The 15,171-nt window shown below is 34.3% G+C and overlaps 1 protein-coding gene across 1 annotated transcript; it reads left to right on the top strand.

Moving 5' to 3' along the window:
• The first annotated feature begins 7,036 nt into the window (after positions 1–7,036).
• LOC131060333 (uncharacterized) lies at positions 7,037–8,608 on the top strand. Its single transcript, XM_057993510.2, has 3 exons — positions 7,037–7,474; positions 7,670–7,987; positions 8,124–8,608. Exons 1-3 carry the CDS (start codon positions 7,159–7,161, stop codon positions 8,606–8,608), a joined length of 1,119 nt encoding a protein of 372 aa, XP_057849493.2. The 5' UTR covers positions 7,037–7,158.
• Positions 8,609–15,171: the final 6,563 nt, after the last annotated feature.

Raw genomic sequence — 15,171 nt, 5'->3', positions numbered from 1 at the left:
TTTATTGAAATAAATGAATTTTTATTTTTAATAAAATCCCATTTTCCCTCACCCACCAAATCCAATTGCATTCCTAAATCTCCTTCTAGATTCTTCTAACCCCTTCCTAATTAGCCTAATCCATCCCCTAATTATTGTCACATTCCTAAGCAAAATGAAGTCACTTCTCAAAGACTTCAAAAAGTCTTTGAAAAGCATTTAATGCTTTGTGTGTTCAACAAATTAACCCCCAAAGTCTTCCAAGACCACTAATGGCTCTTACATGACCATTTATGGCTCTTACATAACCATTTATGGTTATTTCAAACTTGTTTCCCCAAACATTTATTGTTTTGACCATATTCATCATTTTTACATTTGCACAAGAGTTTATCCATTGGATAAAAGCTTTATTCTTTGAATAAAGAGTTTATTCATTCAACCAACCTTGACTTTAACTCCCAAGGTCATATCAAACATTTAAAGCTTATTCCCTCTCCTCTCAACCTATCTCACATTGACACTTGTCATCCTGGGATTGGGTTGAAAGCCCTCACATGGATTTGAAATCATTCAATCCTGACCCTTGTTGAGATTACTCAATCTCAACCATCCATTGCTCCATTTTTCCTATAAATAAAGCCCATTTCTTCATAATCCAGATCCTGAAAACTTGTATGCATTTAACCTATAGGCATTTTAGAGAGTATTTAGCATAGCAAACTAAAATCTTGTCATTTTGGGTTAAAATCAATCATTTTAATATCATCTAGTATTTTAGCTTTTCATTTCCCATTTGAAGCACATTACTACAATCTCAATCCTCCATAAGCATCCATAGTGCAAAAAGCTGCTGAGAGCTACACTATTTTGGAACTTGGAGAGGAGAGGAACAAGGGAGAAGGAGCTAAGAGCATGTTAGGAGGTATTTGGAGATGCCTCATCATATTTGCTTCTTTAGTTAGATATGCTTTCATGTTTTTAGTATCTCTTTTGATATGCCTATTTAGATTAGTTTTTGATTGACTAACACTAACGATTTTCTTGTGTCTTGTGTTGTTTGTCATTTGCTAACCTTGTCCATTTAGCAGTGCATCACTTGTTATATCCTTTTCTTCAATAGTTCCACTTGCTCCTTTGATTTGATTGACAATCTCCTTCAGTCTTGTACTGTACTCGGTTATGTTCTCACCTTCATTCATCCTTATAGATTCAAGTTGTCCTCTTAGACTATCCACTTTTGCTCTTTGAACATGTTCATCTCCACCATACACAGATATGAGCTTGTCCCACATAGCCTTTGCATCATTGCAGCCTTCTAGATCATTAAACTCTGAATCGATCAATGCAGATGTTATTTCAATCATTGCTTGGATATGTTCTTGCTTTGCCTTTATCTCTTCCATTGTTTAATGGATAGGTGCTCGGTGTAATGAAATCATTCTCCAGATAATATACAACATATTCTCCAACTCCTGATAGGTGCAGCTTCATCCTTTTCTGCCATGTAGAGAAACTTGACTTGTTCAGCTTCGGTGCATCCCTCTTATACATCTTTGGATCTTTTCCTCAAGTACCTTTAAACTTTTTCTTCCGGAGTCCAAAGCTCTGATACCAATTGATAGTTCTGATACTTAAAGATAAGTACAGATGCCAAGCTAATAAGATGAGAGAGGGGGGTGAATCATACAAACTTAATCTTCCTTAAAAAATCAGATTCAACCTCGGTAACATATACTTCAGTAATATAACCAAAACTGCTAAACATGCAAACTCAAAAGCATATAAACATCATAACACTCATAACACCAGATTTAATGTGGAAACCCAAATAGGGAAAAACCACTGTGGGATTTCGGACCCACTAAGAAATATACTCTTCTAGAGTATGTTTGGTTAAAAGCAAATCCTGTTAAAGATTACAAACACATTGCTAGATGTGACCCGGTTAAGGGATTTCCCTCAGATCTGTTAGGATCTTCACCTTGTTAGAAGTGACCTTGTTAAGGGATTTCAAACACTCAATCAGAATGTCACCTTGCTAGAGGGTTTTACAAATAAGACTGTTAAGTCCACTCGGTTAAGAGATTTTCTGTCACTTCACAAAATAAAAATAAAAATCTATCTGCAACTTCACATCTAAAATGCTAAAGCAGATTCTTATTTGCTCAATACAATATAGACATAGAACTAATCTTGTCCATCTGCTGGGCTCTATACTTTGTTATTCAAAATAGGTCTTCAAGCTTCTGTGCTCGGGAATCACTATGTAGCATCCCTGTGCATACACTTGCCCACATACATTGTTTATCAACAGTTCCCTATTTATAAACAATTCACCAACCGCTTAATCTCCTTGATCACATTTCCCATGATCAATCATAGCCATCATATCTTCAAACTTTGTCCAGGTTCAATGTATCCTTCGATTTGAAAACGTTTTACCCCGCCTTGGAACTTGCATATATTTCTTGGAACTTGTGTTAGGATATTGCGGTTCAATCTAAGTTGTAGATCTTCCTGCCGATTATCCTTTGCCATAGATTCTTTAACAAACTTCATTCACGACATACCAATCATTTAATCATAGCCAGCTTATGAACTTCCTTCATTAAATACTGCTTTTATTCATTTAATGCATTCTGTTATTACTCGGTTGCAACTCGGTAAATACTAAACTTCACTCTGTAGACATTCTGCCTTCATTAACTGATAGCAATAACCTTAGGGTTTACCGACTAGGTTCTTTGCTCAGTAACATAGTATAGTATTAACCTTTCAATCAATAACATATGTAGGATATCAAAACAATCTAATCATCATGATCTCATCAATGTCTAACTTGGTAATAGTTGCCCATTGAATAACTTATTTCTCCCCTTATCCATCATATTCTTTTTGTGTCTTTTACCGACATCTTTATACTCATCAAATCGTACTTCTCAAGATATGGCAACATCATACTGAATTAGAAAATCAATTTCTTGACATCAATGACAAAATAATAATATTAAGACAGTAAACATCCTTAATCAGTTATATCCATAATCATCAACAACCTTCTCAATATCCTTATTGAAATGCCAACAACCTCTCCTTGTCTGTTATAATGCCAAATGCCAACATCAAATCCAACAAAGCACCTTGGAGGTGGCTATCAACTTATCAACTATCTTAGGCAAGACTTTCATCCAACATGATTAGGGGAGTATCAAACCAAGTGATCAAGAGTTATCATCCAGCTATCTCAACAACAATACCTAGCTAGGTATTTAAGTTAGTCAAATCAAGTTTCCATATCGGGAGATTTTATCCATAGCATTTGATGTGCTTTGTCATAGGGGCCTATCGAACAAACCCTCTATTCGACTTAGTAAGCTTGAGTATCAAAAGGATGTATCCATATCAACCAACCATATCAACGTTTTGATCATTTGTATGACCACTCCACATATTTTGAGAAGAAGAAGTCTTCATCAAAAGACTAAGTTGAAGAAGAGACAACCTAATCCTAAGGAGCTTATCAAGAGGAGAAAGTTTCTCTATATCAATCGTCAACTCTTTGTGTCACACCGTATCTTCTTGTGTCATATGCGATTATACCTTCAAATAAAATCTAACGAATTTGACGAAGAGCCTTTGAGAAGTAGGGCTTATACTCAAAAGGCATCATACAAACTCTTAGATGTTCTCATAATTCCCAAAATCTTATTACAACCCCACTACTTGACTTAAAGATGAACATAATCCTTTACTAATTTGATTTCAAAACATTGAAGAGTGAGTAGTTACAATTTTGTCTCTTAGAACTTTTCTTAAGAAAGAATTACAAATATCGTCGAAGAAAAGCTCAGTTTCCCTTGTTATCTTAAATGAATCTTTTGAATTGTCTCAAATCATTTGAACCCCATAGACTTTGCCTTTTTAATTTTATGCTATGTGCTTGGTTATGATCAATAGAATTGTCTCAAATCATTTGAACCCCATAGACTTTGCCTTTTTAATTTTATGCTATGTGCTTGGTTATGATCAATATATTCTTTGTGCCCAATTTTGACATAGATAGTTCACCTTTAATCAAAATAGTGACGTGCATATGTGAAATTGGTAGAACTAATGCCTACTAACTATTTTTTTATTAGATTACTAACTTTAAGTGATCAGATCCTTCAACATATCTCTAACCATTCTATCAATTATAACAAATAAATAATTGTATACTTTAAATACAATCTAAACTCCCTCACATAGAATAACTAAAAATAATATAAATAACAATATAGTTGAGATACTCTTAAATGCACGTTGAAAGTTGATGAACAAAATCCTTCACTTTCCATATTTAGATATACTTTCTTCCTCTTTCCAAATCTTAACTTTGTGTTGGACCTTTCAAAATTTAATATTCAATCATCACGTTTACAAGGTTTTTCTCTAGTGGGTGAAAGGTTTATATGCATTGGGTTCCACAAGGTATCTCTTATTTAATTTTGGTTTAACCACTTGCCTTTCAACTTGTCTTTGGAGAATAAAATAATTTAATTTTGAAGTACCAACAACAATTAAACAATGATAAGTTTTTTAATTGACATGTTGTAAAACATTGTATATAGTAAAATTGACTAGTGTTATGAAAGCAAAATCATGTTTCTTAATCATGGTTAGGTTGATATATTGACTAGAAGGTGTTGACACTGAGTTGTCAAATTTTTGCTTTGTCACTTATAAATTGTTTTATCTTTATCATATATGATTTGTGTTTTAATATCTTTTTTAAAATACTTTATAAGTGTAGATAGGAAGTGTAATTGTAAGGGTTATGGAGTTATATGTCACGATCTCTATTTTGTAGATGGTGACAATATAATATTTTACTTTCATGGTGATAAAGAAGAGGATTTGTCTCTTCTCTCTGATCATCACCTTCACTTCAATATCACTTCATTGTCACAAAAACCTAAGGTCGCGAGTGTTGATATGCTTGAGCCCAAGCTTTATTTCTCATGTTTGATTCACAAACCTTGATAATTGTCTCCAAAAAGACCTCTAAATGGGATGCAACCAACCACTTCATCCTCACCTTTGAAGTTGAGCCATTCATAATGTGTGTTACTCAACTCACAACACCTAATGAAGGTTGGTGAGGTGACATTTTGAATTTTGAAATTGAAAAGTGTAGAATCCAAATCCATGACTATGAGAGTACCATGCCTAGATCAAATCTGAATCCGTAAATATGATTCGAAGTGGCAAATAATAATATTAAGAATACAAAATGTGAATCTTAAGAATACTAATAAAGAAACCAAAATATATAATATTATAATTCAATTTCCTGCATGATTATATCACCCATTATTCAATTATTACATTTGCAACAACGTAATCACAATAAACTACACCAAAAAAAATAAAAAAATAAAATAATACATATAAAATGTTTGTATAGTTGAGTTTCTCCTAGGATGGAATCTTTGAATGGTTCTCATTGCCCGCCCACGAATTTAGTTTTCCTTAACAAGTAAACAAACTTCATGAAAAATAACCCACGTTGGCAAAGCCTTAATTTGTGGGAATACACTTAGGAGGTGAATATTTTATGGTGCATGACACCAATTATTAACTTTTTTTTTTAAAGTCAAAACTTTTATTTCGTTAGGGTTGATATTATCATTTTAATATTTTCATTTTTAATTTATTTTTCAAAATGGTAATCATTTTTAAAAATAATTTGTTTTAAAGTGTTAAAAATTGGAAATACACATTCACTTGAGACTCAAGGGTAGATACTTTTCTAATTAAATTTATAATTTCATAACTTAATTTTATAATAATCATAAATATGAATGAAAAGTATATTTTATTTATAAATTTAAAATAAATAAATAAAATTAAATATGAATTAAAATAATGTAATTTATGATTAGACAATGCTATAGTTTATAGTTTGTATTTTATTTTAATAATTAAAATTAATTATATTTCAATTAATTATTATTTTTATGAAAGTTGTATTTATATTAGATCATTTTGTTCTACATGTTCTATTCTTATATTTTATCTTTAAAGCTTCTTCCTATTTATATTTATGATTGAATCTCACTCCAATCTAATTATTAACTATGAGTTTTAAGAAAGTCAAATCGATATTAAATTACTTTATTTATTTTTTTAATATATTTACGTTTAATTCTAACCAATCATATTTACACACTAAATGCCAATTGAAACTCTTAAAAATCTCAATCAATATTAAACCATCCCATTTTTCATAATTTAATTTGTACTCACCTTTTAAACTTAATACTAATCATATTTAAGACATTCCTACACACTAACCACTAGCCCTATATTAATTCATCATACTTTTTATATTCTATCTTCATATTAACTTCAAACTAATCATGTCTGCATCTACAAACTATTGTATTCTAAACATTGGGGTTATCTATATTAAGTAGCATTGGGTAACACTGTGATTATATTTATATTTAAATTTTATTGTTGCTTATTTTGATGGAAGATTTTATATAATTAACACGAGAGGTTTTGTTTTATCATAAAATATTTGAAACCATCTGAACTGAATCAAGATTGATGGATATCCATGAGTTAAAAACTTTCGAACTAAGTTAAGATTGATGGGCATCCATTTTACCACCTTTTTGGTGAAGAGCCAAAGATTGAGGTGTGTCTATTTTATCAAATTTGTGGGAAACATGATCATTGACCTCATCCCTCATGGTATCATAACCTTACATTCAACGAAACTTGATCGCTATTGAACTCATTCAAAGCCATTCAACTTCACCAACTGACTGAAAATCCATTGACTTTTATTATTATTTAAAAAAACTTATATGATAGTAATCTGACAAGATATAAATAAATTGTTCTACTTGCAGAGCGCCTGCAACATGCATATAACTAAAATGGCAAATGCACAATCACCAAGACAGGTTTTAATTCCGACTTTGGAAGACAAATATTTAAATCCCCACCACGAACGTGAAGAGATTAACATAATCCCTGTCCTGAGAAGGAATCCCTTATTTAAACATAGAGGTGATCTCTACATTTCATCCCTATTCTAACATTCAGCAAGCAGAGAAAGTTTCATTTCTCTGTTTGTCTTGATTGTGTGATAACTTCTACTGATACAAATCAGTAAGAAGTATCATGGCTTTTGGTGTAGTGATATGGGTGTTCTTCGCTGCCCTCTGTTTGGGCAGTGTGATAATGGCGTCTGGAGCAAACAGCGGTCCCAATTACAATAACAACAACAATAATGATGGTGTGGAGTATCAAATGGTGCCAAGTACCGTAAGTGGGCAAGAGAGGGCTATTTGCTATGTCAGAAAGAGCAGGTGTCTTTTGAAGATCTTGAAATGCCCTCGCGAGTGCCCCAATAGGAAACCCAACACAGTTTACAAGAACAAAAAGACCAAGGGATGCCTCGTCGATTGCAGCAACAAATGTGAGACCACCTGCAAATGTAAGTTTACTTGAACCCCCCTATTGGCTTTGAATTTGAATCTTCCAAAATCCTTCAATATGCTTTCCTTTTCTAAGTATATTTTGTAAATTTAAAAGTGTTACTTTATTTGAGTATCTTTAAGTATACCTATCATAAAGATCTAGAGATTATCTAACATTTATATGTATCATATATTTTGTTTTCTAAATGCAGATAGGAAGCCTAATTGTCAGGGCTATGGAGCCATATGTTACGATCCTCGCTTTGTAGGAGGTGATGGTGTAATGTTCTACTTCCATGGTGCTAAAGATAAGGACTTTGCCCTCCTTTCTGATCGCCACTTTCAAATTAATGCCCACTTTATTGGTACAAAGCCTGAAGGTCGTGACCGCCCCTACACTTGGGTTCAAGCCTTAGGTCTCATGTTTGACTCCCACACCTTGACAGTTGCAGCCAAAAAAACCTCTAAATGGGATGAAACGGTCGACCACTTCATCTTCACTTTTGATGGCAAGGAATTCACCATTCCAGGTTTCTTTCTACTCTCTTTTACTTCCATTTTGCTTAACATGTGTATACATGTCCTAATAAGTTGTGTCTTTATGACCATATATTGGTGCTGTAAGCTATTCTTTTTGGTCTCATGGATTTATTTTCTTTTATTCAGAGGAAGCTTTAGTTCAATGGACTCCTCCAATTTTGGGCCCAAGCACCATGACAATTGAGCGTATTGATAACACCAACAATGTCAATCTCATTGTTCCTGGGGTGGTTGATATAGTCATGGGTGTGGCCCCCATCTTGGAAAAAGAGAATCTCATGCACAACTACCAACTACCTGCTGATGATGTGTTTGCTCACTTGGAAATGCAATTCAAATTCTTTAATCTCTCATCTGAAGTGGAAGGTGTTCTAGGCCAAACTTATAGACCTGGGTTTGAAAACCCAGTTAAGAGGGGTGTCCCTATGCCCATCATGGGGGGTGAAGACAAATATGCTACATCTTCCTTGCTATCTACAAATTGCAACTTCTGCAAATATTCTTCTGCATCGTATTCCTCTTCTAAAGGATTTATCATAAATGATATGGAGACATTCAAAGCAGAGTGCAGTAGCAACAATGGAAATGGAGGCATGGTGTGCCGAAGGTAAAAGTAATTAATGTTATTTAAATAAAATATGTAATTGGTTGAGATCGCTAAGTAAATGATTTCCTATATTGTACTTGAAGTGGATCTCACACCATGGTTCAAGATTATAAGTATTTTCTTGAAATTTTAGTAAAAATTATGGAGTTTATTATTTAATGATTTCTTCCTAAATTCTTAATTTGTCTTCAATTGAATATTTAGATTCTTTAGTGGGATAGTGTACCTCTTTTGTTTCCACAATACATTTTTTCAATATTGTTAAAGGTAGAAAACATTGTAAGAAATGTGTATGTAATTATGTGAAAAATATTGTAAGGAGTGAATTGGATATGTATTTTAGCTTATATTCTAATTCCTTTTTAGAAAATTTAAACATAAGATCATATTATATAGGTTGATTTAATACATCTATTATTTATACTCATTTGTTCTAAGAGAAAAATATAACAATATTATATAAATAAAAAAATATAAATTAATTTTAACATTTCCCATTATTATAAAAGTTGTGTATTTACCAATTCAATGTATTCCATGAAATAATTTATATGAATTGTATTTTAATCAATTATAACAAATTAAAAAATTGTTCTTTACTTCAATCCAAATTATTTAAATATTTAACATTATAATTGTAGTCAATGAGACTCTTTAGTGATGAGTAGTATGCTCTAGGCACCGTGCCTTCTTGCAAGTGCATGCCCTTGTTTATGTAATATCTTTCATATGGCCAGTGAACTGATATTGTGGGTCACAAATCCCACCATGGTTTTTCCTCATTGAGGTTTTCCACGTATAAATTCTATGTGTTATGGTGTTCATATATGTGGATGGTTTATTTACTTCTTGTTATATGCTTATTTATTTACCGGTACATACTTGCATGGTGTAGAAAGTTGAAAGTTATTCATTCCGGTAGAACACTGATTCACCGCCCCCCTCCCCCCTCCTTCTCAGTGTTCTTAGATCCCAACAACTCCATGGTTAAGAGTGCTTGAGTTGGAGTGGCACTGGGATGGGTGACCTCAGGTGGGAAGGCCCAATGCTTCACCTCTGTGAGCATCACCTAGATGCAATGAGTACTAATGGGACTATTCATTTTCATGAGAGATGGGTTCTTGCGAACCACTACTCATGAAACATGGGTCAATGAGTTTGACTAAAAAAATACACAGTTGAATCCTAATAGCAATATCATAATTTGACTTGCTATGGAAAATATCTCCTACTTATCAATTGATGAGATAAAGGGGGCTCTATAATGAATGTTTCATGAGGCACAAAACTTGTTGAAGGTTTTGCGAATTGGGTTGCAAGCTAAGTGGATTTAAACTTGGAATAAACTCCATGACTAAGTGCGCTTGAGTTGGAGTAATATTTGGATGGGTGACCTCATGGGAAGGTCCAATATCTCACCTTTGTGAGCATCACCTAGATGCAATGAGTACTAAATGCACCATTCATTCTCATGAGAGATGGGTTTTTGTGAACCGCTACTTATGAAACATGGGTTAATAAGTTTGACTCAAAAGCTACATAGTTTTGATTAGGGGGGAAAATAGGTTTTGAGGGGGCCAAAAACTCTGTACAATAGGTTTTGAAGGGACCAAAAACCCTTAGATTTTTCACGAATCTGGAACCAACAAAGGAACGCTGCAAAAAGATACAACAAAGACCAACAACAACCCAACCAACAACTCACATGTCGAATGAAATATTATAGGAATAGAGGAAAAAAAGGCTACAAAATATAGAACAACCACAGTCAAATAGATGCTAGCCAGACAACAAAAGTAAGCCAAAACAAAGCAGGCAGGCAAAAACAACAAAACTAAAACATCAAACTATAGCTCTTCAAAGAAGAGAACGAGGGTTTAATAGGCACCCTTAGCCAACATTCAGGGTTTTCCCAAGCTCCCTTAAGCTGTAACAAAGTCTCTAGGTGACCAAAAGAAAAAAACAGAACCTAACCAAAACCAACAACTGGCCAAACTGGGCCCTTGAAAACTGTCAGCATCCAACTTGAAAGGAACAAAAAACATAGGGTTTTGCGAGGATCCCTCAAGCTTGAGAGTGGGTTTTAAAGGGATCCCACAACCTGAATAAACTAAGGGTTTTACCAGGCACCCATAACCTGAACATACAGGAAAAACAAAAGATCTCAAAAGGTCGACCACCAGAATCTTACTGATAAGTATAAAAACACATACTAGAGCCAAAGTGTTTTGAAAGGCTCCCAAAACCTTTATCTCACTCCCAAAGAAATACACACCACCCACCTCCACCTCAATAGAAGTATGATCATCTTTGGAACAAATCCTCTCCACCTTTATAGAAGAAGGCCCCCCCTCCATACGCCACACCAAAGAAGACCAAAGTTGCTAAGACATAACTAAGAGCGCAAGAGAGTAGGGTTTTAAAAAGGCTCCCAAAACCTTAAAGAGTTGCAAAGCCATGAACCTGTCAAACACCAAGAAGAAAACCTTCACCAAAAACCCCACCTCCATAGGGGAAAAATGTTAGAGACACCCAAGTCTGGTGCAAAAGGCCAAGAGGCACACATACAACTATAAACACCTAAAATTGTCTCGTCTAATTAAATAAATATTTTTATTTATTTAATTATTTTACCATAGTCTTCTATTAATTAAATAAATCTTTATTTATTTAATTAATTAATTTATCCTCTTCTAAGTCTTTCCTCATTTAAATAAATACTTTTATTTATTTAAATTGTCCTTTTCCTAAATTAAATAAATATTTTATTTATTTAATTGATCCCACTTCCTCTATTAATTAAATAAATATTTATTTATTTAATTAATTCATTAGCATTTTCTACCCATGACACATGTCATTCATCTCTTAATTCCTACACTAACTACCCTCTCATTATTTTATTATTTCTTCTACCTTCCCTCTAATCCTAGTTGACCATCTATCTTTTAGACCTCTTAATCTTATCCCTCCATTTTTTATAGTATGAGAACTAGTAAGAGAGAGCAAAGAGGCAAAAAGTATGAGAACTAGTAAGAGAGAGCAAAGAGGCTAAGTGATGTGCTCCTTTCTGGTGAAGAAGAAAATATGGTGGATTGGTATGTTTGGCAATCGGTAAAGGTACTCCATCAGAAGAGAAGCAAAGTGCAAGGTGATGGCAGATTGGTTAGGCTATAATCGACAGGGTTAGTGAGCCGATAGATGAACCAGACAATGGAGTTGGTCGGTGAACCTATCCAGACCAACACAGATGACCCAACAAAGATAGATGTCGTCAAAGGGGCCACGTGGAGATGATGTGGCATGCATGCATAAGTTGGCATGTTAAGTCGGTGAAGTATCAAGCGACGAGGTGGTGACAGGTCGACATTTATGTTGATTGCGTAATTTACGGGATGTCCAACATAGGTTTGTGGCTCGAGGTCAAACAAACAACAGAGATCCAGAACAAACTGGATGAATAGATCAAGGTAGGTGAAGGATACCGTGAAGTCATTTTTGGTGATTGACCAAGAAATTTGCCAACAAGTTAAATGCAAATTGCTAAATGAGGAAGGCATGTTTTGGAAGGCGCGACAATGGTGGGATTGATTGATGAGTTACAGTTCATCAATCAAGGTGATCAGATCTTGAGAGATCTGATTGGATTTAGCTTTCCTCGGGGTCAATGAAGAAACCCTAACCACCTGTAATTTGAATTGGCTTTTGGCGGGAAAACTATTATATAAATATGCAAGCGAAAATCGATGGAGGTTGCCGTTGAATGAGAGTGTTTCTATTGAAGAAGTGAAATCAGTCAAGTGCTCACCAAGAGGAAGAAGAAGAGACTAAGTGTGAGGAAGAATAGGGTTAAAGTGTTCAACTGGAAAAAGAGAGAGAACCAACAATCAGCCATTGAGTGTGATAGAGTTCTAAACTGATAGTGATAGAACCAATAGAGAGGAATTGCAGAAGATTGCAGAGAAGGCAAACAAAGAATCAACAAAGTGTAGTACTAGTGGAGAGCAACAATGTAGTTGAGAGAAGAGAGAATCGACAAAGAGAGAACTGACAAAGAAGAAGAGATTGAACCAATGAAGGTGCAGTAGACAGTTAGTTGCATCATGAGATAGGGTTGCAGCTAAGAGGTAAGTAGAGAACTGGCGGAGAATTGGAGAGAGGAGAACAACATAGATTAATTTAGTGACAAATATTCACCAATGGCCAATTTTTCACGTCGGCGACCTAGGAAACGATGAATATTTAATACCATTTGGGGGTGTCCATGTCGCCAGAACATTATCAATTTCCATCAAATTCACGGACCAATCGCCATATGTTTTATGTAATTAAATGTTTCTATGTGAGGATTTCGCTAATACAATATATGGTGGACACATGGTAAATTCAATTTTTTCGCCTACACTCTCTAAGGTTGCCTTAATAGAGGACCATAATTCACCTATAGGCATATGAAAATTTGTTAGCTAGGAGGACCCAATTCGTGTGACATTTTGCTGACGCGTGTCTCCATTCACCCCAACTTTCGCCAACTATATTGTATTTGCCAATTATTTGGACGACCCATAATCGCCTCAAAAATTACATAAGTTGTGTTATAGTTACGCGGGATTTGCCAAATATTTGTATACCATATAAAATTCCCACAAAATTTTCCATATAAGGATTGGTATAAATATATGCAAAGATCAAATCTATATCTACACAATCTGGTGGGTTCTAGGCTCTGAATTCTGATCAATAGTGAAGTTTCAGAGCAATGAAAATCATTGTTGTTGACTGCATTGGCGATTGCTACTGACCTAAAGGTGAGCGATCATATTTTTGAAGTGTTATAATATTATTCTGAATTTATTTATATTTGTTTGCACTGTTGAGTTCATTCTTATTTTGTGGGGACCCGTTAGTGCCAAGTGGTCAGCCAGGACATTAAAACCTTAGACATCTAGATTGTAGGTTGTAGGGCCAATGAAACATATATTATACTTTATAGTCTATTATTGCTTCCCCAACAAATTGATATTTTTTTGGCAGCCTTTATTTTGTTGGAGATGTCGAACAAGAAGAAGGGTAGGAAACCTGAATGTGGGGAAGGCCATGAGAGGCCAACAAAAAGCATAACGTTATCTTCGTACTTTGGGTTTGGAAAAGATTGTGGTGAAAATCAGGAAGGTACATCATCACAAGTAGAATTATAAAATTTGCAACCTACACTGCATGTTGAAGACGACGACAAACCTGATATCTCAGATCAAGATGATCTTGAAGAAGATTATCCAGTAGATGCCCAAGTTAGCTGGAATGATATAATCGACTTGGGTGATAATGCCATTGATGATAATGCATGGAAGGGGAAAAGAAAATCCAGATCAAAAAAGGATGAACCACAATCAAAAAAGGATCGGGATTGGGATATGCCAGTGAGAAATTTTCAAATTAATTGGGCATCAAAGTATCCATTCATTGAACCAGTGGAAAATCCAATTGAAGGTGATCCTGCAATAGAATGCAGGTGTAAGATTTGCACTTGGAAACATAACAAGGAAATTAGGTTGCAACTAAAATTTGACACCATAGAAAAGCATATGGGTAAAGTTTATGAAAACAAATGATAGACGAAGTTGAAAAATAAGTGATAAGATGGAAAACAAAGGAGGAATGTAAGCATGTGAGGAATGTCGAAGAGTATTATTTTCATGAGAAAATATAGACGAAGCCTGCTGAAGTTAAAGGTTCTATTGAAGCTAGTTTTGGAAAAGCAATACAAATAGAACAACTGGAAAAAGTTTAGTTAAGCGTTGTTTTTTATATTTTGAGCAGAGGGCGTGCTATGACAGATTTCCCATCAATTGATGGTTTATTGAACTTTTTGAAAGCTCCTAACTATCCTAATAGACACTAGTCAGTAAATGGTGGATGGGAATGGGCAAGTTGTCTTGATGAATTTGAAAAAGAAGATGTAAAGGAAAAAATAAGTGAGTCAATCTTTATTGTGCATTTTCTTTAGATGAAGTTACGACAGTAGACAATACTTCATGGGTATGCATGCATGTTTATACTATACAGAATCATGTTGACCAACCTCATCTACTATCTGTTGCTAAAATGAAGGAGAGTGCAACAACGAAAAATTTATTTCAACTAGTAAAGAGAAGTTTAATTAAATATGGAGGTATGGATGACATGACAGTTGCCAAAAAATTGGTGTGTGTTAGAGCAGATGGAGCTTCAATAATGCAAGGTCACATGAACCGTCTTTGTACAAAGATTGAAAATTCATTTGCACCATACATTACTACAATTCACTGCATGACTCATACAATGAATCTAGCTTTTGGAATTGTGAGCAAGCATGCTTCGGTAAAAAAAATTAAAATTTTAATCAAAGAGATCTATCTCACACTTCTGTCAAAGTCCCAAGCGATTTATGGAATTTCAACACTTTGCTGATGGAATAACTGATGGGAACAAACTTCCCAAGGATAATGATACCAGATGGATCTCTTTGGATGGTCCAATGCATTAATTGTTTTTAGAATATCCATCCTTGATTGGACTATTTCACAC

The sequence above is a fragment of the Cryptomeria japonica genome, chromosome 11 (assembly GCF_030272615.1).
Source record: "Cryptomeria japonica chromosome 11, Sugi_1.0, whole genome shotgun sequence".
NCBI lineage: Eukaryota > Viridiplantae > Streptophyta > Pinopsida > Cupressales > Cupressaceae > Cryptomeria > Cryptomeria japonica.
The sequence above is the reverse complement of the archived record's forward strand: the minus strand, read 5'-3'. Positions and strand labels throughout refer to the sequence as shown.

Coding starts and splice junctions, on each gene's coding strand:
- LOC131060333 (XM_057993510.2), top strand. CDS start 7,159: ATGGCTTTTGGTGTAGTGATATGGGTGTTCTTCGCTGCCCTCTGTTTG. Junction 7,475..7,669: donor ATGTGAGACCACCTGCAAAT/GTAAGTTTACTT, acceptor TTCTAAATGCAG/ATAGGAAGCCTAATTGTCAG. Junction 7,988..8,123: donor CAAGGAATTCACCATTCCAG/GTTTCTTTCTAC, acceptor TCTTTTATTCAG/AGGAAGCTTTAGTTCAATGG.